Here is a 25,573-nt window from a genome sequence, read left to right on the forward strand (position 1 = left end):
ATAATGAGACATTTCCAGAAGAACCGGCTCAAGAATACGACGTTCAGTGGCAGAATAGTTGGGATCAATGTATAGCTTTCCAAAATGACGAACTAATTGAAGGAATAACACTCATTTGGTTCAATAATTCAAAAAATTATTTATTTTTTGAAATAAACTTTATGGCTTGTAGTCACATGTTCCCACCTAGTCTGAAGATGGGAAGGGGAGGGAATAGAGGTTTATCTCTGATATCCCCTTTGACTAACCCTGGGAAAATATGCTTTATGTGCAGATTCTCATCGCCAAGTCCCCTCTGGCTCCCTTCACCTCATTTGCCTACACCATCGAGAAGGAAGGCCTGGTTCTTCAAGGTAAGATCCTTGAATTAAACCATTTCTTTAAGCTGATTATGCTCAGGACTGCCTATCGCTGGTGATAATTACTATGCTCCTGATAGAAACTACTTCAGGACAGAATCAAAGGCCAAGATGAATTTGCCAATGATATTTATCCTAACGAGATAAAAGAGATTGGCAATTGTAGCAAGAACTTAACAGCGGGTGGAGGTAGGCCTGGGGGAGAACTGCAGAATTTCCTGACAGAGTGCGACAAAGAATGAGAGAGTTAAAGCACCCATCTAGGAGCTGCCAACCCCGAGACCTCTTCGCAGATCCTATGGAGTAAGGAAGCGGGCAGTAGTCCTCTAACACCAGTGTGGAGGACCTGCAAAACCATCGGGTCTGGCTGCCTGTGGGGCTCTTAGTCATGGCTCCACGAGCACTTCTTCCTCAGCCTCTTTCTCGTTACTCCATTTCTGGTCTCTTTAGCTAGTCCCAACTAGGGGCCAGGCCCTGCTGACCTGCTCTGGTGGCTTGGGCCTGGGACTCAGAAGAAGTAGAGTTCTGACTCATGGCAGAGTGCCCCCCCCAGCCACAACCTGGAACTCTCCGATCTATGGGGTGGTTCTCGATGCTGGATCTTCTGGCAATTGCAGAAAATAATGACATGACACCACCAAACTGAGCGCACAGGGCCAGATGTCCAAAGCTGCTTTCTAGGTTGAAAACAGTCCACACCAAAGGGCTCGGATGCACATCTGTCCCCCACTGTCAGGCAAGAGGCCCTCCCCACAGAATGCACCGTGAACATCTGGCCCGAACCCCAGGGGAGCATGCTGGCATTGCTGTCGATGAGAGGAATAGCTGCCCTTTAGGATTTTGTAAGTTGAGTACTTTCCCCAGGTTTTTGAAACAGGGCGAGTCCTTACAGTATTCCCAGGGAGACACATTGCACTGCAAAGATGTAGCAGGAATTTTGTGGGGCAGGCTAGAGGGTTCATGCTTTGGGCTGAGGAGCAGGCTGCAGCCTTCCCTTTCCTTCCCCTTCTAAAACCTCCGCTTCTTAATGAACCCGGAAAGCAGCTTGTTTGTTTGGTGCAGCTGAGCCCCACAGCAGGGACTCAGGTCCAGGGAAACTTGGGGTAAGAACTACTGACCTTTGGCTCTTAGCCTTTGACTTATGCTATCCAAGTTCCTTGGTAAATATTTTTTTTACAATTGCAAATATTGTTTTCTGACAAAGAAGCAGAGATTTTAAGACCAGATTAAGCAAAGCAAACAGCAGGCCCCTTTGTTACATACTCTCTAAGGGTGTATAACTAATAAGCCATCAGAAAGCTGAACTTTATTTACCCAGGACACACTGTGGCTTTTGGCTCTTCATTTTCAGAGGCTTTTCTAAAAGATTAGCAATCGACTAAGTAGCAAATTTAGATAGAGATTTTCAGAAATTCTACGGAAGATTACAAGGCAATTTCAGGAGGCAAAGAAGCAGTTCTGCCCAGATGGCTTGTACTGAGAGCCTTGATACACTGCCTCTATCTTGATCACTGGGCCTTTGGGTAAATAGCATTTCTAAGCCTGACCTAATCTGGATAACTTTTCGGATAGTATTTGTGAGCACAAATTTCACAGAGTTGCCTCTCTGACACTCATTGGTAAGATCGTGATTTGGACAGGAAATAGGAATTACGGTGAGAAACTGGAGGCTAGAAATAAAATGAATTGGTAGAGGTTAAATACCTGCAAAGACTATCAGAAAAAGCCAGAAAACAAAGAAGGTGGATTACTAAAGGAGGCTGTCCTATAGCTGTGTGTCCAGGAACAAGAAATTCAGGAAATGTCTGATGATGCAGGAACCCCAAGCAGGATATAAAAAAATGTCTGGGAGGCCACAGTGCCTCACCTGGAAGCTTTTTCTCAACCGCACTGCTCCAGCTACCCTTCCCACTCTAAGGTTTTCTGAGGCAGCGGAACCTTTCAGCCCCTAGCAGGAATGCCACAAATACGGACCTCTGGGCTCTCCCTCCCCAATAGCCTTGTGCTCCCAAGATTCTGGGAAAACAAAAAGGACCTCTGAACCTGAGAGAAATGGAGATCCCTCCTTTAGTGGAGAGACCCTGTGGATTTCTGTTCCAAACTCTGGTGTGATCTTGAGAAAAATCTCTGTCCCCCTAGTTTTGTCAGCATGAAAACAACAAGGTCAACCTTGATTCAGCACTTTGCAAACTGTGTTGCAACCCATTGGTGGGTCATGAAATGAAATTCATGAGTCACAACCAGAATTTTAAAAAATGAAATAGAAGACAATAGAAAATAACAGATGACGTCACACGTATTGCACTATTCCATGAAATGTCCCTTGTGTGACTGTGTGTGTGCATTATGAGTTTGTGTATATACAGTGCAAAGTGTTCTTACTTGGACTGTAGGTGACCTCTAAAGGCGTTAACCCTTCAGCTTATCTGATTCTCCTAGGAGATGGCATACTTCTCATGGCTTAGCTCAGTAGAGTTGTACCTAGAGATCTCCACACACCAGAACATAAAAGCTTATTCCACCCCCCACTCCTACCAGATGACTAAGCTTAAAAAAAAAAAGCAAAACAAAACAAACAAACAAACAAAAAAACTCACCTGCACGAATTCCCCAGGTGTAATGCAAACAAACCTTTGATTCCTGGGTGGTAACCTTGGAAAGATAACAAGCAGCCAAGGCCAAGAGGCTTTCCTTGTGTAAGGGGTTGCTCTGACACCATAGCCCCAAGTTGGTATGGAGATTGGTTGGTACCTAGTGCTGGGGAATTGGGGGAGGAGGGCAGGCAATGCAATCCCTGTCTGAGGGGCAGAGAGACCGAGAGGAGAAGGGCTGGAAAGGTGAGGGCAGCTCCTTGGATACCAATAAAAAAAGAGACTGCCAGCCCAGCCCCTTGGGGCTGGACAGTCAGTCTTTGTAATGGAGCCAGCCTGGAGTGGTGGGAAGAAACAATTCCTACAGGCTTCCCTTTTTTCAGGGGGTTAGTGAATGTGGGAATGACCCCAAGGTGCCTTTTATCCCCTGAGCAAGTCCAAGACTCCTGTGGGCCTGCTGACCAGGAGGTTATAATACCTGAAGTGCTCCCGTGTGTGTATAAGCAGAGGGTGGGAATAAAAGGTGAGGCCAAAATTCGATTTCCCGGCTCCACAGGCCATTCCCCTCACCAGTTCTCAAGGATTAGGATGCTAAGAAGAGCCAGCAACTGGGGGCCTTAGACCCTTCCTGCCCCTTTGTTCCCTGGGATGGGAGGAACAATACATCGGCAGGCCAGAGAGACGGAGGGGCCTGGTTAGAGATTTCTCAGGCTGGTTTTTGAAATACTTGAAGGAGCCGGTCCGTGCTATTGTTGTCGTAAAATAGAAAGCGGAACTATTCTCCCTTTGCTAAAAGAAAAAAAAAAAAAAGAAGAAGAAAAGAAAGAGAAAGAAAGAAAAGAAAAAGTAAAAGAAAACCCACCCTCCCGGCATTTTCAGCAGCCGCCAGCTCAGGCCATTTCCATGGTAATGATGTACTCTTTGCGTCTTTGTCTGTCCTGCACTTGTTGAGGTCCTGGCTGGTGGTTGGGCTCAACACCCTGGAAATATTTGGCCCCAAAGGAGTGGAAGCCACCAGCTTCCTGATGGTTCAGACTCTGAGAGGGGCCAGGTCCCGGCAGAGGGAGAGACAGCCCTTTTGTGCAACTGAGGTGGCAAATGTGAGGGTGTAGGGGTGCCTCCCATAAATCCTTTTCTCCTTTTGTCCCCAGAGTTCCCCCCATGAAAGACTCAGTACCCACGGGGTAGAAAAGCTGAGAGTTTGGCCGGCTCAGAGTGAGGCTAAGGCGTGCAGAAACCTAGGGGAGAGGGAAAAGCAGAGCTGGCTTTGGGAATCGGCCTTAATGGGGTGGGCCCGCAAAACCTCATGGCAGCAGAAAGGAAGGGAGCATTTATAGTGAACTCCAACTTGACCCACATTCTGCTCTGGTCGCGTTCTTTGTTTCCCCCAACAAGCCCCAAATGTTGTGCCCGGCAGAATACAGCTGGGACCTCTGGACCTCTGTGTCAGGCCAGAAATAAAGATTAAGATTGTGTAATTGAAAACAGCCAGGCCGTGTTGCTGATGCTGTCTGTGGGAGGCCTCCGGAAAACCTGAGGCCAGGCTCTCCCAGAGCAGGCCTAGCCTTCATCCTGGCCTCATGGCAGTGGAGGCCGGTTGACTTGGTGGGGAAGCCGGGCTGGCCAGGGAGAGTCAGCAGATGCTCCTCCTCAATCACCTTCCTTTCCCCTACTCTCTGAATGGCTCTGGGTATCTAGGCAGCATTGAAGAACAAAAGCCAGGTTGTTAAGGACAGAAGATAATGGCTTAGTTTCTTGGTAGGGTAGAGTGGTGGTTTTTTTTTTTTTTTTTTTTTTAAGATTTTATTTATTTATTTGACAGAGAGAAATCACAAGTAGATGGAGAGGCAGGCAGAGAGAGAGAGAGAGAGAGAGAGAGGGAAGTAGGCTCCCTGCCGAGCAGAGAGCCCGATGCGGGACTCGATCCCAGGACCCTGAGATCATGACCTGAGCCGAAAGCAGCAGCTTAACCCACTGAGCCACCCAGGCGCCCCAGAGTGGTGGTTTTTAATGTTGTTTTTTAAAAAATTAAAATTAGGTATGACAGGATGCATTTGGATTTTGGTGCTGTCCTCTGCTAGTTCAAGGCTAAATGAGCAGCGTAAACCTTGGGACGGGGCTGGGGAAGCTCAGGGGAGCCCAGGGCACCCTGAGAAGTGTCCAGAGAAGGCCCTGCAAATGAAGCTAGTTTCCTGTTTTTTCAATCACCTAACATAGGGACTCGGAAGAAACCAGAAAACAAGGAAACAATGATTGTTCTTAAGAGCTGGAAAACTATCCACCTCATCTTTCTTGTAAAATCAAGAATGGTTGTTTGAGCACCTTTTGAAGCTCATTGGAAGAGGCATCAATCTCCTCTATTTGTTCTCTTGTCACAAAGTTGGGTTAAATTCTTCCACCCCATTTTCTGAGTCACTGAGCCAACTGGATGATTTATTGAAAAATTCTTTGCCCCCAAATGCCACCATCTAATTTCATCAGATTTCAGTTGGAATTAGTAACCCATCTAAATGTTTTCCGCCTGGTGGACTCAAAGTGACCCAGAAGGTTCTCGATCCATTTCTATCCAGGGATGGAGGTCTGCTTGATCAATACAACCCACACACCTGGCATAGCCTGACATTCCTGTGGGAGCCTGGGCAGAGAGCCCTGGGATTCAGTGGAGCACAGAAAGTGAGCTCCTCTCCCAGAGGTCACAGAGAAGAGGGCGGAGCAGGTCTGTCACGTTGTCCCTCCACTGCCAGGTGCCCCTGCAGCCTCAGAAAGCTGGGGCAGGCCAAGGCATTGTCCTCTGTGGCTCTGCCTGCCTCTCAGGGAGGAGATTCCCAGGGAAGATGAGGAAGGATGCCCCTCTGCCAGTTCTTTCCCCTTTTTGGACATTTACTTCACATTCCCTCTCTCCATGACATCTCCTCACACCAGCCCTCTGCTTTGTTTACTTCTTTTACTCTGGCTATCAGTTTCAAAGAGAGATTTTGTTTTCAGTGTGGAAAAAAAAATTAAATACAGAACAGGACAGAAACTGATAAAACCCATGACTTGAACACCCAGAATTAGCAAATGTTCAAATTTTGTTACATTTGCTTCAGATTATTATTTTTTATTATAGGAATGAAATTTGACAAAACAAAAAACTCCCAGTCCATCCCTTCCCTGCCTTGTACTCTTCCACAAAAGTAAAAACTCTCCTGGATTTGATATACATCCTTCTCCTCATGCTGAAGAACTTTTCTACATGAATGTGAATCCACACATAATATAATGATTTGTTTTGAGTGCATTCCAAGTTTGCATAAATGGTGTATTGTACACATCATTCCACAACTCGCTTTTGTCACTTCACGTTGTGTTTTTGCAATTTATCCACTCTGATACACACAGATGATGGTTCTTTCACTTTAATGAGGTAACCATGTTCATTGTATGAATGTACCACATTATCCATTCCCCCATTGATGGAAATTTCAATCATTTGTTAACTTAAGTGAATTCTGTTGCACATGCCACTTGGTGGGCTGGTGTGAGTATTTTTCTGGTATATAGAAAAAGTGGAACGACTGGTCAGAGGGATGCATGTTCTAATCTTTCCATATATTCCCAAGTTGCTTTCCAAGGATGTTTACCAATTTAAACTTCCTCTGGTTGTAGTGGACCATTTCTACACAGCTGTGTGTAATTCTGAGTTTGTTGTCATGTTTCCATGGTCAGTCTTCTTTGTATTCTTTATGGATGACTCTTATCTCTGCCATTGGGGTGTAATCCTTCCATAGTCTCTAGAGGGATCTTCTGCACAACCCATGTGCTTTATGCATATACTTAGATGATTGGTTGAGAAAAATTACCTTAATTCCTCCCAAAGTTAGCTATATACACTTCTAAGAATGAGAGATTTTAGTTTTTTCCATCACCCTTATTTTCAGGTCAGCAGTCTGAGTTCCAGAAAGGCAAAGTTGTGTTCACTGCCTCCAAATTATGTTTGTAGCCCTTTTTAGGTACTTAGAACTCCCAAGATTTTACTAAAGCAGAAATGGGTTTGGGCCTCTCATCTTCCATCACAGAAGCCCCTCTGGTAACTTACCTCTCAGATTTGATGAGCCTCTGTTAGGAATATCCTAGTCCTGTCCTGGATCCTAAGCTAAGATGGATCAGTCACACTAATGTAAGCAGTCCCTTAAGGAAGTTCTTGAGTTGGGTTGTAAGTTCAGCTGGACGGAATCACAATCTGAGTTAACAGTGGAATACAGAGTAGAGGTTTATTGCTTTCTCACGTAGCATTGCAGAGGAATACAGTCCAGAGTTAGAAACAGCAGCTCATCCCACATGTTTGTCTAAGGATGCAGGCTCTTAGCTTGTTGCCCCATCACACCTAGGATGTTGCCCTTGTTATCATGGTCCACAATGGCTCAGCATCATGACCTCCATCCAGAATATGTAGCAGAATTTGTATGGAGTAGAGAATAATGGTGAGAGGAAAGGGCATCCTCCTTCTTTTAGGGATATTAATTGGAAGTTACACACATTATTTCTGCTTATATCATGTTGGCCAATCTATAGATGTTTGGGAAGAAAGACTGAGAAATGTAGTTGTTTATCTGGGTGTCCATATTCCCAGTTAAATTTTGGGAGTTCTTTTACCATGTGAGAGAAGGGGGGATGAACATTCAGGGATACATACTTTTCAGAGGAGCCCAGCTGCAGACAGTAGACCCCAGGGTGCAATAGTACAGACCCTAGGGTTGGGCTTATAGCATAATGTTGAAATGCACCATAAATATTGTGTTGTAAATATTGTATGTTAAAAATGCTATCAGGACCCTCTTTGGAGAATCCAGAGCAGAGAAGTAGGGTATCACAATCAGTAATGCCACCAGGGATCAACACCAAAAATCTTGGTCCCGCACCCATAACAGAATCTCTCACAAGCAGAAACTTTAGTATGTGTTTTGCTATTATATACTACACAAGAAAGATGCTTGAACAAGAGATACTTGTGCTTATAGCACAAAGCAGGGTATGAATTTGGGTCCAAAGTCGTAGACTAAACACATTTTCCCCAAAAAATGTTTTTTCCTGTCTCCACATTTTTTTTACACATGGAACAAAATGTCAGTTGGAATAAGGTTATAGAAAAAAACTTTATTCCAAGGCCTGGACTATAGTTAGACTGGGTCCACACTCTTTTAGCACCTGGAAGCCATTTGGCTATCTTTGCAGAGCTAACAATTTGCATTTGTGAAAATGCCCAGGTAATAATACTAAAAGATGTTAAATCAATTCAGGTTGTTGATTTTCTTTGATAACTTCTTCCAAGAGGACTTGGTGTTCTTTCTGGAATATGACTTAAGCTCCATTTCAGTGAGTTCAGTTCAGTGGGTATTTGTTGAGGTATCTATTGTTTGTAAACCACAGTGCTCAAGGGATGTAAGCCTTGGGGGGAAAATGGTCCTTCTCTCTTAGTAACTCAAAATCTAGCTCAAAAACAAAATAAGTTTAATAAAAGGCAAACTGTAACACCTATTATTGAGATTCAAATAATGTTATATGGATAAAGGAAATAGAATCAATCCAAATGGATGACTGAGGAAGGTTCCTGAGAGTAGGGGGTGGGGGCAGGGGGATTGAATTGGACGTAAGCCCCTGAATACCGATGAAAATGGCATTCCATTGTCTCTTGATAGAGGCCAGTTTCTTTCCCTGCTTGAGGATAGATTTGGGAACCTTGGGGAAGGCTGATTAGTGCCATGTGACTAATGTTGAATCATGCTGACTAATGTGTTCTAATGGATTGATTCAATAATAAAGGGAATGTTGAGAGTCAAGAGTTCAGATCCTGAATTTCACCATGTGATGAAATGTAAATCCCTTAGCCTCAGTACTTCATATTTTGGTCAATTAAAATATGCTCTTGATGAGAATGTAACAAGTCACCTTGACTAGAAAGTGTTTTCCAAACCTCAGGGATAACAGAAATGCTTAACAACAACTCCCAGGATAGGCTTGTGCAACCGCGGGTTATTCATCGTGCACTGAGAATCGGAACATCCATCACGTGCTGCTCCCCAGCCATGCGAAACTTCTACTTCCTCGCACATGCCCCAAGAGCTGACAAACAGTACTCTGCCCTCACAAAAACTGACAAATAGAGGAGCTTTTGAAAAATCTTCCTATCTACCTACTGGTGTGGCTATGTTTTTCTCCCACAAATGTCACCACAGAACTGAGAGCTTGCAGTACACACACAGCTTTTTCTCTCTTTTGACATGTCCCCAGCTAGACTGCTTGAGAACCTGGCCTTCCGTGTCCAGATGTTTACTGAATTCTGAAGGCCCCCCAAAGGGCCCAAGTTCTTTTGTTGCCCTCCAAATCACTTCCCACAGAGACTGACCGATGTCCTGAAGGAGCCCTTCAATAGGGAGGATAAATGGAGGCAGATGAAGACATGACCCCCTGAGGCTCGCCCACGTCCATGCTAACAAAGGGTCTGAGGCACAACCTTGTAAGGAGCATTTTGGTCAGCAGCATCCCTTCAAGAGGCCACGTCTCCCCCACAGGGCTGCTTTCAATGGCTACCATCACAGTGGAAGTACTGGGCATTTGTTAAGGGCCGAGGTTTGCTAGGTGCAGCACAAAACATCTAAATCATGCTCCCCTGTCTTTGTGAGGACTTCCTGGCTACAGATGGCAGCTGGCTTTCTCAGGGGAAACCTGGAGCTAGTGGAGGAAGCCAAAGAGGGGCTCCCACTTCTCTGGATGACCTCTTCCCATCCAGCCCGGAAAGGGCTTTTGTCTGCAGCTCTCAGCAGTCAAGCCATGACTGTGAGACTTACCCCACACCTATGCTGTGTTTCTGGGGGTCTCTGCTTTCTGAGGCTGCTGGCTCCCTAGGTAACAGGAAGATATGCATGTATGTAAGGGGACTACAGCTGGAAGGAAAGTTTTATTTAGACTATTAGTGAGAAGTTAGTGTATTTCTTGGTAACACTTCTTTTTTCCAAACGTATTTCCCCCCCCCCCTTTTTTTTTTAAACTCCTTTAGGCCAACAGAGGCCACAGGGACACACTATGACCGTTGTCTAGAGCTGCTGGGCACACGATTTGTGAAATGAAACAGGATGGTGCTGCTTGGAAGAAGGAAACGGAAGCCAACATAATGGGGATTAATTAGTTGATTGATGTTGAGATGGTAACAGATTTGCCTCCATACCATTGAGCCAGCCATCTCAGACCTAGCAGGGAAGGTGAGGATGAAGAAGCCTTTGTTCAGGTCTGTAGATGCGTGGGGCTGAAGGCTTTGCCGCCATGGGATGTCAACAGCCATAATAATAATAATTTGCACTTACATAGCACCTTTCAACCAGGCACCTCAAAGCAGTTCAGCCACGTTAATTAATTAAAGCCCACAATCCCCCTGGGGAGAGGAGGAGGATGACTAACAGGATTTGTAATTACAGGAGGGAACATTTCCGAATAAAGTATTGTCCACCATATAAAGAGAGTGGGTGTAAAGGAATTGGGGTCTCCAAAGAGTTACTGATTCAGAAATTAAATCATGGAAAGATGGGGAGGCTGGGGGCGGGCATGGGTATGGGGGTCTGCTCTTGTGTCAGAGGGAGGTCGATGGGCTCAGAATTCACTGACAGGTTCGGATCCAACTGAGAAGCGGGACATGTCTGGTATTAGTGGCATTTGGAAGGTCATTAGTGGCATGACTATTGTGGTGTAAATTCAAGTTTCACTAGTATATTGTGTACAGCCCCTGCAGGACAAAGAGTGAGATTCATGCAGTATTTAATAAAGGATGAAATGATTTCTTTAGATTTAAAGCCCAAAGCTGGGCCAGTCAATTAGCAAATAAACCAACTGGTGACCCATAGGGTAATTTAGTTGTTTCCAGCAGAACACCCAGCCCACGCCCTCCGACTGCCATGAAGTTTCCAACCAAAGCCTCAAGACTGGGTTCAGTGCAAGGCCTGGAGGCTTCAGCTCCTTCAAAGTCAAGCATCAGATCTTCCCGGCCTTTGGTATGGGGGACCTCTCTAACCCAAGTTGTTAGTGTCCCCCAAGCTGTCCTCTCTAGAATCGCTTTGGAGCTGCTCCCCCTCCAGAGGTTTTTAAATGCTTGGGAGGCTACTGTCAGGTCTTACCCTAGCTCGTGTTTCCCGTCAGTGCCCCGCAGAACGCTGTGCACAAAGTAGGTACGGATTAGTGAAGAGTGAGTGAATGACTCAGTGTTTTAACAACTCAGTATTTATTGAGCCCTCACCAGACGCTGCGGTACAGCTCGCAAGAATGGGATATGTGTCCCGTCCTCAAGAACTATATTGTGAGAAATGGAAAAGACCATATACCACTAACTATAATGTAAAACAGAGTAAAATAAAATGATATGATAGATGTGCATCCAAGCCGCACGCTGCAAGGGAAAGACCGGGAACATTTTATCCAGCTGGAGCGAATCAGTGAAGGTATTCCTGGAGAGCAAACCATGTGCTGGGCATTGGAAGGCAGGGAGGGTTTTGGTAGACCTGAAAAAGGTCGGGGAGGCAGACTTTCCAGACTGTGGTCATTTGTCTCCCTTGAAGCGAGATGCATTTTGGGAACTTGTGGTCTTCAATAGAACATTTGTGAAAACCAAGCCGAGTTTTTGCGGCTGATTAAATGTACATTTCCTATGAGTTCTTACTACATGAATTGACTAATTTCAAACATCAAGGGACTATTTGAGAAGTTGCGAAAGATGTTTTATTCTCTGTAACTCTTAATTCAGTCTCTCTCCGCTTTCGCTGCCCACCGGGAAAGAAAAGCTCAACGGTTCACACATTAAAACAGGGCCCCCAGCAGTGTCTGAGAGAGGTACAAGGAAGTCGTCTCCCCACAACTGGCAAGGATTAGATGTCTTCCTCCTTGAGCCTATTTTTTTGACCCCAGGAAACCCTAAGATGGTACTCTACACCCAATGACTGACGAATCAGCCCCACACTCTCCCGCTCCAAGTTTCAACAGGGCTTTTCACCACACACCACGCTGCCAGGACAGGACCTACATGCTGTTTTTGCATCTTGCCAGTATTTATTAAGTGTTGCTGCATGTCTGACATGCACTATATATGCATAAGCTTACCTGATCCTAACAGTCTCACAAAGTAGGACCTCACATCATTCCTCCTGCGCAGATGAGGAATGAGACAAAAGTTCACTCTCTTGCTAGAAAGTGACAGAAGGTGGATGCGAACCCACTCAGTCATGCTTCTTCCTCTCTCACCCCTCACCCACGTAGTACTTCTGTTCACATCTGTGGCAACTTCTTATCATCTTCAGTTCACTAAAGTACTCAGTGCTGTACTGTGCATGGAATAGGAACTCCGTGAGTATTTTCCGAAGAATCACCAACAGGAACACCAGTGGTTTGAACTTCCCCTGGGAGGAGAGGCTGCAGAAAGCCTGCTCAGCGTGCTGAGAATTTAGTAGAGACCATTACTACCTCCTTCCCTTTCCACCATGATTAAAGATTAGGAGACGTGCTCAGGAAAGTTGCCCCAGGAAACGTTCACAAGAAAGAAGACACAGGTGGTTTTCATGAGCTGAGAAGCGGCCAATCTGGTACCTCCCATGAGAGGTAGTGCAGTATCTAGTGTTGACCTTGGATGCTACTCACGGATTTTTTTTTTTTCTATCTGTGTGTGTACGTATACATTTACATGTCAAAGTCCAACTTTGTTTCCCTAATTGTGCTGACATCTGAGCTACTCTGTCTATGTGCAGCAATCCTAGTGAGGATTCAGAAGTGGTCCCTGTCAGCCCTCAGAGTAAACATTTCTGGACTAACCCAGAAGTGCTGACTCCTATGCATTGGGTCTTGTATGTTGTAAGCAAGGTTACTGCTCAGGGACAGGATTTAAAAGATGATCTGACAAAACTGGGAGAGCCAAGTGAGAACTCTGGAGATGGAGAATGAGGATTAGGTAAGGAAGAAATGGGGAATAAAGGGAAGAACAAGTACAAAATATCAGATTCTGACCTTAAAAGTGTGATTTTAGATCCCCTTGGGAGTGTCTTTTTTTTTTTTTTTTTTTTTTTTTTTTTTTTTTTTTTTGAGCTTTGGTTTCAATATTGTCACCATCACTTTTGTCCTATGGCTATGAACGTATTTTCTTTATTCTACTACAGAATTCATCAGAGGCCTCTTTTGCTCAAATGGAAGGAGTGAGCCCATCACAATCCTCAAAAAAATATCCTAATTGTGAGTGAAAGCACATTGTTGACCTCTCTGAATTCCAGTAACCACAGTGTTCAGATGGAGCCCAAATTCTCCAGAAACTACAAAGAGATCTGGGAAGAGACTAGACCAATCAATAGTGGGCATAAGTTAGGATGGACTTGGTTTTGCTGCCTAAACAAACAACCCCCAAAATCTTGGTGACTTAAAGTCTGTGTGTCTGAGAGACTCTCCCAGGATGCTGTCCTCCATATGACAACTCAGTATTCCATTTCAGTATGATCATGTACTTCTACAATTGCCACAGTAGGGGAAGAGAGAGAAAGACTGTACACTGGCAATTAAGTGCTTTCCCCAAGAATTGACACATACATCTACACGCAGCTCCAAGGAGGTGGGAAACACAAACCTCCCCTGTGTTTGTGTTTTTTTTTTTTTAATTTTTATTTATTTATTTGACAGAGATCACAAGTAGGTAGAGAGGCAGGCACAGAGAGAGGAGGAAGCAGGCTCCCTGCTGAGCAGAGAGCCCAATGCAGGGCTCGATTCCAGAACCCTGAAATTGTGACCTGAGCAGAAGGCAAAGGCTTAACCCACTGAGCCACCCAGGTGCCCCAAACCTCCCCTATATTTGGAAGGAAAGGAGAACTAGATATTAGTGAGCACTTGTAACGTCTGCCACATAATGCTGTAGCCAGTGAGCTGGCACATTATCTCCTTCTTTCACACTCATCCCTTGCACATACCTTTCCTTGGATCACCCAGTATACACCGAAGACTTATGTCTAGTGTTGGGGAAAGAAGACCAAATAGTTTTTTTTTTGCCCATTTTTAGTCTATAGGCAACCATTTTGAAAGAGAGGAGTATCCACAGAAAACCAGTTAACTCTGGGTACTTTTCCCTTGGATCTATCAGACACTAGTAACCTTAGGAAAGGATAAGGGGTTAAAGGGAGCCATGGCCTGATTTCAGTAATACATCTAAGATGGAACAACTAATTTTGAGTTGCCCATAACCATCATGCTTTGTATGAAAGGGCTTCTGGAAACATGCCCTTTCTCCTCCATTCCTCCCCTTATTACCAGACATGATTCAAATTCCCTCTAAGCCCTGTGACTTTTCCAGAAAGCAGCTCTCCCAGCAGAGAGAGAGAGAGAGGAGAGGAGGGGGGGAAAAAAACTTTCCCTTATTATTCTTCCAATAATGAATTCCTGCTCTAAGTGGGCTGTTTCCATGTGTTTTCAGTCAAGTGCTGATGGCAGCCTTGCCGGGGGACATTTCCAACAGGCTGTGGACATAATAGATGAGGTCTCATATTGACAAGAGCTGCTCTCAGTTTTCCTTCCAGTTTAGCCCTCCTAAGCCCTGAAATTGGAGATGAGAAATGATTCACGAGATCCCACTGGTGAACCAACATGGCTGCCACACCTCTTTCTCCTTTTAACTAGGTAAAAAGTCATGGTTTCAAAGATTTCCTCTCAGAGATTTATAGACCTGGATCTTAGTAACTTAAAAAGGACTTAACTTTCTCAGACCAGCCCACTTTTTGTAGATGCCAAGACCTCCTTTCTTCAGGATTCAAACATAGTCTTGGCCTACCCTGATACCATAAGAACAAAGGGAGAATTTAGGACACACTATTTCCTGTCTAAAACCTGATCTCAAATACACAAAATGCTTCCAAATAAACAGTGGCAGTAGCCATGTTTGCTAAGGGAATCAGCCTGCTCATTCTCCCCAAAGCAAATGTCTTCAGATGATTCCATGTCAGCTTACCTTCACGGAACTGCTACAAATTATTAGTTATAGTTGGGCTCTCTTCATTGAGAAGAGTCTCAGTTACTTCAGGTAAAAAGGAACAGGTATTTTTAAGGATATAAGTAGCCTGGAATTGGAAAGCCTTTAGGAGAAGAGGTAGCCCTAGGGATTTATTACCTCGGAGGCTCTGAGTCTCTGCTTCCCTCTGCATTTCTACCTGAAGCACTCATGTCCCAGCAGACATACCCTATAGACAGCAGATCCTGCCTACTCAAAACTTCAGCTTGCATGTGGCCCATCCTGGGGTCTTGAGCTCCTCCTTATATACCTCAGCCTTTCAACTTCAGTTCCCATTGGCTTCTTTCCTTGGTATTCTTAGTTAAAATTCCTAAGAGACAATCTCATTGGCTCAGGATCATCTTATTGTTCTGTCTCAGAGAACATCATTGGCCACTAGCCAGCCAGTCAGCTGTGGGCTGAGGGATGAGCTGCAAGCATGTCTGCCCAAGTTGCAGAAGGTGGGGCAAGGCAGCTTCCTTCAGAGGGTCTGTGAGGGGCTGAAGATGTGATGGGCCTTAGTGGGCTCTTTGAACCCTTAATGGGATCGCTGCAGATACTCATTCTCTCTTGCTTCTTCGTCCCCCCATCTCATCACTGTAGGCCTGCTCTCCAGGCACAGCCCGGGCTCCTATCATTGCTCACCCACCAACTCCTGATCCAGCATCCTTCCTCTCACCCTGTTGAAGTGTGCGATCACAGAGGTATAGGACTAGCAAGTAGGGAGGAAGAGCTCTTAAAATGTATTTGAGAATATAAGGAAGATTGGAGAAAGGCATGGAAGGAGGGATGGAAATAAAATCCTTTCTCAGCCAAAAAAAATTCCCATTCTCACCATGGGACTCAGGTACCTTTCCTCTTTCTCTTGATCTTTGGAATAGTTTCCCTTTCCCCAAAAATCAAACATCAGCAGAAGCATGAGAAACTTCCATCAAGGGACCCAGATGGAGCAGAGCAGGAAGATAGTCTGGCTCTGCTAATTCCCCAGAGCTTTTTCTGACCCCTGCAAGGATCCCTAGTTCCTGTCTAAGACTTCTGCATTTCCCCAGGCCCCCAACCTCAGGCCTCATGGAGCCCTGGTCCCAGAGTCTCAAATATCCAGTCCCAAGCAATTTACTTTCAAAATATGGTCTAGAACACAAGTGAAGGAGTCTGGGTAGATAAGGTCTTTGCCAGTCGTGTTCTCCCAGTATGCCCAAAGCTCTTCACTGGCAGTTTTCACAAATCTCCCTGATATTTTTAGAGGACTGGTTGTGCGTGGCATTGCCCTGTTTCATCTGAGTCAGAGAAATGATGCATTGTGTGAATTCACACATCAAGGAGAGGACTGGGAGAGAACTGAATTACGACACTGGGCTTAGCCTTTTACTCAGTAGAGACCATTGCCTTTATACCATATCAGTTGGTTAAAAGGCTAACCCCAGACACCTACATTCAAATGTCAGCATCTCTGTATTCTTTTCAGTGGCTGTGAGGCTAGAAGTGAATTAGAGGCAAGTCTAAACAGCCCTGGATTTCCCTGCCCTTTCCTGAGCTCTGGGTATGTCAGTGTTGATTAAATCATTCGTCAAACCTTGTTCCAGCTTTTATCTACCGACCAAAAGTGCAGTTTCCCTAGGAGCCTATGATGGCGGGGAAGGTCACTCCAATGGTGTTTCTAAACCTGCTGCTCTGGGATTCTAGAGCCAGTTCCTCTGGATGACATCCAGATCTCTGCTCATTCCATTTAGGATCTAAGGTTGAAATCTATTGCCGTTGTCTGTCCCCTGGGATCTGAAAACCCATCTGGGGTTTGTTTGTCCAGCATCTCTCTCCAATACCACCGTCCAACTCCACAGTCATTACCACTCTAACAGCTTGAAAGCTGTTGGAGAGATGGAGCAGAAGCCAGTTTGGCTTTCTCCCAGTCCTCGAGGCCCTTCTGGGGTTAATCAGCAACCACCTATCTTTGTGTTAATAACCTAAGCCTCTCTAACGAGAACACCTGGAGGAAACCCATAGGAAGCCTTAGGATGAAGCCAATTTTGCAGTAATCATTCTGACCATCACTGTCTAAGCTGGACTCAGACTGTCCAGGAAAAAAACCAACTTGTTAAAACCAGCCAACTAGCTGGACGGACTTGTGCCTCTCAATGTTTCTTAAGGCATCCTAGGTTTTACTAATACTTTCCATGTCCACATCTCAGCTCCAGAGTCCCCTTGTGCTGTGCACTCGGGCAGCTTCTCCCTATTTCAGGTACACAGGATTTAGTGAAATGTCCTGAGTGCATCTCACAGACAGAATTCTTTAATGACATCTTCCCACACTCTCCCCAGCCTCTCAGCCCATCCCAATGGTTGTGTTTACACCACTGGAGAAATAGCAGACCTTCTTAACTGGGATTGCTGACGACTTCTCTTAGTAACTAGTCCAAATGGCTTTGGGTGTCAGGTGATTAGTCTGTGCAGGGGAAAAGGACTAAGGGCTGAGGAGGTGGAAGGGAAGGTGGGGGACACATGAAAAATGGTTTCCTGCTCTATTAGTCTGCTAAGGCTGCCATTACAGAATACCACCCAAAATAGCTTAAAGAACAGAAATTTATTTTATCACACTTCTGGAGACTGGAAGTCTAAGATCAAGGTGCCAGTGAGTTTGGTTTCTCCTGAGTCCTCTCTCCCCACAGTGTCCTCCCATGGTTCCTCACATGTGTGGGCTCTAAGTGTCTCTTCCTCTTCTTATGACACCAGTCTACTTGGATTAAGATCCTGCTCTTATGACTTCATTTAATCCTAATTGTCTCCCTTTAAAGGCCCATCTCCAAGCGCAGTCTATTGGGGATTAAGATGTCAACATATGAATTTGGTGATGGTAGTGGGGGGTGACACTGTTCAGTCCATAAGAGCTGCCATAACTTTTCCTCAACAGATCATCTCCCATCCTCTGACACTGCCCTTCTGGGAAGGAGAATAGTAGACACTGGTCAGGAAATGGCAGATGGGACTCTGTACAGTCAGTTTGAGAATGGCTGAGCTAGGTAGGGAGGGTAGCTGAGGTAGGCAGAGCAAAAAGATGGCATTTGGATACATGAAGAGATGGTTGGATGGATAGACAGATGGATGAATCTATGAATTAGGCAGCGTGTTGTTGCCACCAGGATGGACATTACAGTCTACTTCTTTGGGGGTGTAGATTTTTACAGTGCAGGGATTGCAGCCTCAAATGCTCACATTAGGTAACAGAGTTGCAAGAAGTGGCCAGGTGCAATAATAGGTAATAGTGGGGAATGGGCAAATTGGAAAGAGCATGCCCTGTCTACAGGGGCCATGTATACTTAGTTCCAGCCAATTACCATGTTATGGGATGCCAGCCTAATGTTGTCAGTATGTCTGATTTTTCAAGAGAGCAAGAAATCTGGATTTTCTGATGAAATCTATCTTTAAATACATTTTTAAATTACAGCAATTAATTCAAACATTGTAAAATACTCGATGGACCAAATCAGCACATTTCCAGTCTGAGTGAAGCCTGGAGGCTGTCAGATTTCCACTCTTGGACCACTAGAAAGACATCTGTCATGCCATCACGTGAGGATGGAGCCGTTTAAGAGTTCTAGCTCATGAGTACGCTGCCTGGGCTTGTATTTCAGCCCACTACTTAGTTTTGCAATCTTAAGCAGCTTACACATGGGACTCCGAGTTGTTGTAAAATTAGTTAATACCTGTGGATGCCTAGAACAGTGCCAGGTGCCTAGAACAGTGGCTGCTGCCCCAGTAAGAAAACAGCAACAGAGCCAGCATTTTTTTTTTTAATTTCTTTTCAGTGAAACAGTATTCATTGTTTTTGCACCACACCCAGTGCTCCATGCAATACATGCCCTCCCTAATACCCACCACCTGTTTCCCCCAACCTCCCACCCTCTGCCCCTTCAAACCCTCAGGTTGTTTTTCAGAGTCCATAGTCTCTCATGGTTCACCGCCCCCTCCAATTTCCCTCAACTCCCTTCTCCTCTCCATCTCTCCATGTCCTCCATGTTATTTGTTATGCTCCACAAATAAGTGAAACCATATGATAATTTACTCTCTCTGCTTGACTTATTTCACTCAGCATAATCTCTAACAGTCCCATCCATGTTGCTACAAAAGTTGGGTATTCATCCTTTCTGATGGAGGCACAATACTCCATAGTGTATATGGACCAAATCTTCCGTATCCATTTGTCCATTGAAAGGCATCTTGGTTCTTTCCACAGTTTGGTGACTGTGGCCATTGCTGCTATAAACATTGGGGTACAGATGGCCATTCTTTTCACTACATCTGTATTTTGGGGGTAAATACCCAGCAGTGCAATTGCAAAGGCAAAGGAAACAAAAGCGAAAATGAACTTTTGGGACTTCATCAAGATCAAAAGCTTCTGCACAGCAAAGGAAACGGTCAACAAAACAAAGAGGTGACCCTCGGAATGGGAGAAGATATTTGCAAATGACAGTACAGACAAAAGGTTGATATCCAGGATCTATAAAGAACTCCTCAAACTCAACACACACAAAACAGATAACCGTAATAAAAAATGGGCAGAAGATATGAACAGACACTTCTCCAATGAAGACAAACAAATGGCTATCAGACACATGAAAAAATGTTCATCATCACTAGCCATCAGGGAGATTCAAATTAAAACCACATTGAGATACCACCTTACACCAGTAAGAATGGCCAAAATTAGCAAGACAGGAAACAACATGTGTTGGAGAAGATGTGGAGAAAGGGGAACCCTCTTACACTGTTGGTGGGAATGCAAGTTGGTGCAGCCACTTCGGAGAACAGTGTGGAGATTCCTCAAGAAATTAAAAATAGAGCTTCCCCATGACCCCACAATTGCATAGCCAGTATTATTAGCTAGTGTCACCAAATCTTTTGTTTCCTCATCTGGAAAATGGGAACAACACTTGCCTTACCTATCCCCCAGAGAAAAAGAAGAAAATATATGAAAGGGCTTACAGATGTGGACGCATTGCCAAGAAGTACACCATGCACTTCTTCTGTTACTGTACCTGTAAGTAAGGCTCAGCCTTGCCCAGTGCTAGGCTAGGAATCCCTACGAAGAGGAGGATAGCATTAACCAGAACCAGTTTCTTTCTCTTCCAAGAATGATTTGGCTGTTTTGCTATTAGCATTTGGTAAGTCTTTCTTTTATTATTATGAAAAGTTAAAGCATTCAGGAAAGTAGCGAAAATAGCATACTGAACACCCAAGTACCCTTATCTAGACTTAATCATGGTTGCCATTTGCCTTATTCATTTCATCTTGGTGAGTGTTCCTTTCGGGAGTATGGAAATTGGAATGGATCGAGGCACCAGTGGTACTGAATGGGAGACATGGAAAAGCGTGGGGCTTTACCTACCTCATGCCTTATTTTTACAAGAAATCAAGACCCATTCAGATGTAGGTGGTTCCCCTTTGGATGGGACCCCTGAAAAGGGATTTTTGTGCAGGATCATACATTGTTACCACCTTAAGGTAATATAAACTGGGACATGAAATCTTGTATGATTTATAAGGCTATCACTTATTGTTATTTCTAAGGTTTCAATTTTTTTCAAACAAGAACGTGTTCATGTATTGGTTATGAAGTTGAAAATTTAAAATGTTTAGAGGCCTTCCATGTGGAAATGTCTCTGTCATAAAGAATTCAGGAATTGAAACTGTGGGAAATCTGAGAGAAGCCTAGTGAAATCAGTGATAAAAAGAAATGTTGCCTGCTAAAAATGAAAGGTTTTAGGAGCAGAAACACTCAGATTCAAAGAAAGTATATGCCAATTATAGGGGCCCTTTCTGTTAAAGCATTTAAAAGAGTCTCTAAGACATATTGCCCCATTTCTCAGCATTAGCTTTTACTGCATTTGAATGAGAAGGCTTCTCCCTGTGGAAAGGATGTCTTACAAATGTGAAAGCAACTAAACTTTGCTTTAAAATTCTATTATTCAGACCCTTCATTAATTTAAGCTGACATTCCTTCTCAATCGGGGCTAATCATCAAAGCTTTATTGTATTGAGAACCTTGAATTCAGCAACAAAGAGTGTGGGTTTGGAAGGACACACAGGGAAGGGGGGAGGGGGAGGGCGGAGAGCTCACAAGGCTCGAGGGAGGGTGACCCGGAAAGACTGGAGTCACGGGAGGGAGAGGGAGGGCAGAGGAGTTAGAAGAGCAGCAATGCACTGAGGGCGGGGTGAGGGGTGTAGACAGTGGACAGAGGGGGAGAGGGGCTTGGAGAGTCTATGCTGGGAAGCTGCCCCTTGAGCCTCTGCTTATCATCCTGCGACTTTGCCCTCACAAAGCTTCTCTAGAGTAGGGTAAAAAGGGAGACAAGGAATAGAGAAAGAGAAAGGCTTTCCTTTTCTTCCTTTATCCAGGTGCCTCTTGAATCATCTGTCATGGTACCCTGGCCAGCAACAGGGTGCCTGGCAGGAAGTCTGCCCCCGCCTCCCACCAAGGCCTGGGGTCACGGTCACGTCTGGCCCAGAACTCCAACAGGGCTCTCTCTTCCTTTCTGGCATGATTTACCGTGGGATACATGTTGTGCGATGTACTAGGTGGAGTGTATTGGGTTCATTGTTAAAGCATAAGACAGGGAAGGGGCTTTTGAAATGTAAGGACGTCACAAACTCTTCTTGAGCATCTGTGATTTATAACTAGAGTAAAATAAGATTTGTAAAGGTGAACTTTAAACCCTAAGGGACAACTAAGTTTTTTAATGTGTATCTTTAGTAAATAAAATACGAATTTTGAAAAACCAAGTAAAACGTGGGTGGTCTTCTGTCTGCACTGAGGCAGTTCTCAAGGACACGAGAGACAGGAGGACAGTGGAATGACTGCAACCCATCCAAGACCAAGTCATGAGAGGCCGCAGGTCTTCAATCCCCAGCCCACCACATTCCAGCTGTGTGCCCTCAGAGGACCCCCATGACCCCCCTGAGTCATACTTTCGCAATGTGTAAAATGGGCATAGATGTAATCTGCCCAGTCTTTGCTCCAAGGGGCCATAGGGATGACCATGTAGATAAATGGGTGGTTTTCCAACCTTCACTGGTGGCCTGAACCTGGGTTAATGCAGTGACCCATGCCGTAGTTGTAAGACTTAAATTAGATCATGCTATTCCTCTGCTCAAATCTCTGAAGTGGCTCCCTTTTACTCAGACTGAAAACAGAGTCTCTCCACTGTCCCTTAGAACCCAATGTGCCCACCAGCACCTGCCATCCCATCTCCTGTCACTCCCCCTTATTCACCAGCTATGGTCACCCGTTCTCTTTGCTTTTCCTCTCATCATCAAACAGGCTTCCCCTAATGGACTTTATACTTCAAACTCCTTGGGGGATCCTGTTCCCCCAAGACAGTCCCATAGCTGATGCCCTCACCTCCATTCCCAGATAGGAGCATGACTCCCTTACCTTTAACTTTTTGCCAAAATATCACCTCTCCATGAGACCTCCCTTGTTTAAATTACAGCCTACACCCCTTACCCCATCTTGTTCTACGTTTCCTCTCCCAAAGCACGCATCACCATGCAACGTAATAAATAACCCAGTATGTTTACCCATCCCTGTGTGTCTTCCCTGCTACAGTATAAGCTCTGGAGGCCAGGCATCACGGACTTGCTCACTGAGTACCCTAAAGCAGCACATCAAGGACACTCAGTAAATAGTTGGCTTTTTCTTAGAGGTCCAGGCTATAAAACCAATCGAAGAAGGACTGCTCTAGTCATAGGGAATATGAATTCAAAATCTCTCCCACCATCCCTGCAGGATCTCCATGGAATAACTTGCTCCAAGGAAAAATTTGAAAACTTCTGACATTTGTTCTGACATGGAAAGCCAGTTTGAAGCTACAAAGTGCTGTGTCATGTCAGTCCCAAGGGCCTGGCAAAACCATTTGCACACAGCAGATGCCCAGATGGTAGATTGGAAAAGGTTTGGGGGGAGGGGGAGTAGATCCCAGGACTAGATCCTTGCTGTCATTCAAGTCTCAGCTCCACCATCACTACTCAGCAAAGTCTTGCCTGTCTGCCTTCTCTTCATACAAAATGACTGTAATCATCTTAGGCTGGAAAACACTGATAAAGACTTTGTTGATCAGCTACTATATGCTAGGCAGGGTCTGCACCCAGTTCACGACACAAGTGATCTCATGAATCTGTCAGCCCTTTCACCATGGTCTCTCCAGTATCTGACACCAGACCTGGCACATATAAGGTGCTCAATAAATACTCACTTGTTTCCCTAACAGCCCTCTGAGGCAGGTACCACTAACCCCATCCTACAAGTGAGGGGCCAAAGTTCAGGCTAGGTAGCTTGTTTAATGTCAGTCAACTAGTGAGTGGCAGAGGAAGGATTTCAGTTCTACTCGAACAAGCTCCAGTCCCTCTGGTTCTGAGCGAGAATTCGGGTTAGACCAGACCCCTGCACTTCCCTCAAGCAGATCTATCTCCTGGCCACGCCAGAAGATGAGAGAAAGGGTGTTTCTTTTCTTCCTGGCTTTCTCTTCTCCACCTGGGCTCACCTTCTCCCTTCGTTCAGTCACCACCCGGAGGGCTCTCCTGCCACCTTTTGATGAATGAACCTTGTCGTTCCCACCCTCTCCACCTGAGTAACCCCAGAGTTAGCAGCAGTTCATCTTGAATCACAAATCAAGTTCTGAAAGACATTGCAATTTTGTGCTCGAGGTCTCTCTAGAATTCAAATTCTTCGGGAAGGTCGTTTGCTGATGAGTGGAGTGATGGATTCCTCAAGTCTCTCCCTTTAAGAAATATCTGGATGTGTCTGCTGGTTTCCCCCTGCCCCCTCCCAAACAGGCCCTCGTTAGTTCATTTAATGTAGCTAGAATTCCCCCTGAGGAACCTCCCCCCCACACTCAGTTTTCACTCTGGCCACCTAACTAAGGAAAAGCTCTGATCATGTTGTCTCCACATAAACAGAAATCATTTCTAACCGGCATGTCCATTGTGCCTTCCATATACCCACTCCAAGCTGTGATTTTCTTTCTTAGCCCTTCTTGGCAAATGCCAACTATTTATACCACACAGGGCAAAGCAACTTAGTATATGGCCAGACCTATTTTATCTGAGAGGCAGTCTTTGAATCTCCAGGTCCCAGAACATCACCCCTCCATAAACCGATGCATCTCCATAAATCTGATGTTTTATGCCAGATTAAAATGTCTCTTGGAAACTTTTGAGTTTATTTCAGAGCTGCTTTAGAGACAACGATGAGCTATAGATGTTATGCAGGTTTTCATTTTCTGGAGGCTTTTTATTTCATCTAGAGCCAACAATGACCTTTAGAATCTGCTACTCCCTCTCAGATACTCTTTCTGTAAGGTTTATGTTCGAAGACTCTAGGTCGGACAGGCTCAGGGTTGAGTTGAGTGTTGGAAATAACCAATTCCACCAGTGCTGCTCTATTAGTAAAAGGCTGTCATAGTTCTCCAGTTGTGTGGGACCACCCTGTGTCCTGGAGGACATTTGTCCTTCCTGCCTCATCCACAGAATGTGACGTGTGTCCCCCAGGGCCTGGAAGAACCAGGAGTACCTGTAGCAATATTCCAACTACCCCTGAATGAAAGTGCCAGTGACCGTATCTTTGAAAGATGGTGAACTGAGGGCAGTAACATTAAGTTCCGCTGTTGGTCAGGGGAGTGAGCCTAACCCAGAAGCTTCTCCCCTTCCAGCATAAGTGGCTTCCTACTCTCGTTGCCTTCAATGACCTTTGTTTGCTTTTAAATCTGGTCTTGATACATATTATTTTATTTTTTAAAGATTTTATTTATTTGACAGAGAGAGCAGAAATAGGGGGAGTAGCAGAGGGAGAAGGAGAAGCAGACTCTCCACTGAGTAGGGATCCTGATGCGGGGCTTAATCCCAGGCCCCTGGGATCATGACCTGAGCTGAAGGCAAAGGCTTAACCAGCTGAGCCACGCAGGTGCCCGATGAATATTATTTTAAACTCTGATTTCTCCCATATAAAACTGGGCAGTAGGAGGGAGAAGAGGAACTACCCTCCTAAGAAGGGTTCTGTTCTCCAGGATGACTTTGGACTCTTTTGTCAAGTTCATGACTGAGAGAGTTCACCAGATATAAGTTTGCAAGTCCAGCAATCAGAGTCTGGGGTAAAAGAGACAGAAATAAGGACAGAGACACAGGGAATCACCAGGACCCAAATATGGGGCTGTGACCGATGTGTTTTCCCCCACAATTATACCCCCCATCAGTTCTGACTTGTTTGTAGATCCCTGAGTTTCACTTCTCTCCCACCCCACAATTTCTGGAAATGCTAACAGCTTCTGCCAGGTGTATGGTCCAAGTCAGGATTTTCCAGTAGGCAGGGACTCGGTAACTCCCCAGACCCTGTAAGAGCATGACTATCCCTAAGGAAACATTCTCCAGAGAGGCTGTCAGAGGGATCCGAGGGTCTGCTCCTCCTGTCTTGCTCCTTACTTCTCTCTCTCTGGGACATGATCAACTGCGCATGCCAAGTCCCCAGCTCCGGGGCTGTCGGGTCCAGCCCTGCCTCCCGCCTGGCCGGCCGGCGGTCTTGCTAAGGCCATGCTCTGTGCAGCTTC

The 25,573-nt window shown here is 45.1% G+C and overlaps 1 protein-coding gene across 3 annotated transcripts in view; it reads left to right on the plus strand.

Moving 5' to 3' along the window:
• The window catches only part of RAD51B (RAD51 paralog B), a 683,490-nt gene that overhangs the window by 556,092 nt on the left and 101,825 nt on the right, over window positions 1–25,573 (plus strand). For 2 of the 3 annotated variants that reach the window (XM_059182417.1, XM_059182416.1), the window contains exon 10: window positions 275–353. In XM_059182417.1, coding sequence (XP_059038400.1) covers window positions 275–353 — 79 coding nt within the window. Of the gene's footprint in view, window positions 1–274; window positions 354–9,986; window positions 12,997–25,573 lie in introns of those variants that run through there. The other variant, XM_059182418.1, reaches the window with a different exon arrangement.

Source organism: Mustela lutreola, chromosome 7 (genome assembly GCF_030435805.1).
Source record: "Mustela lutreola isolate mMusLut2 chromosome 7, mMusLut2.pri, whole genome shotgun sequence".
Classification (NCBI taxonomy): domain Eukaryota; kingdom Metazoa; phylum Chordata; class Mammalia; order Carnivora; family Mustelidae; genus Mustela; species Mustela lutreola.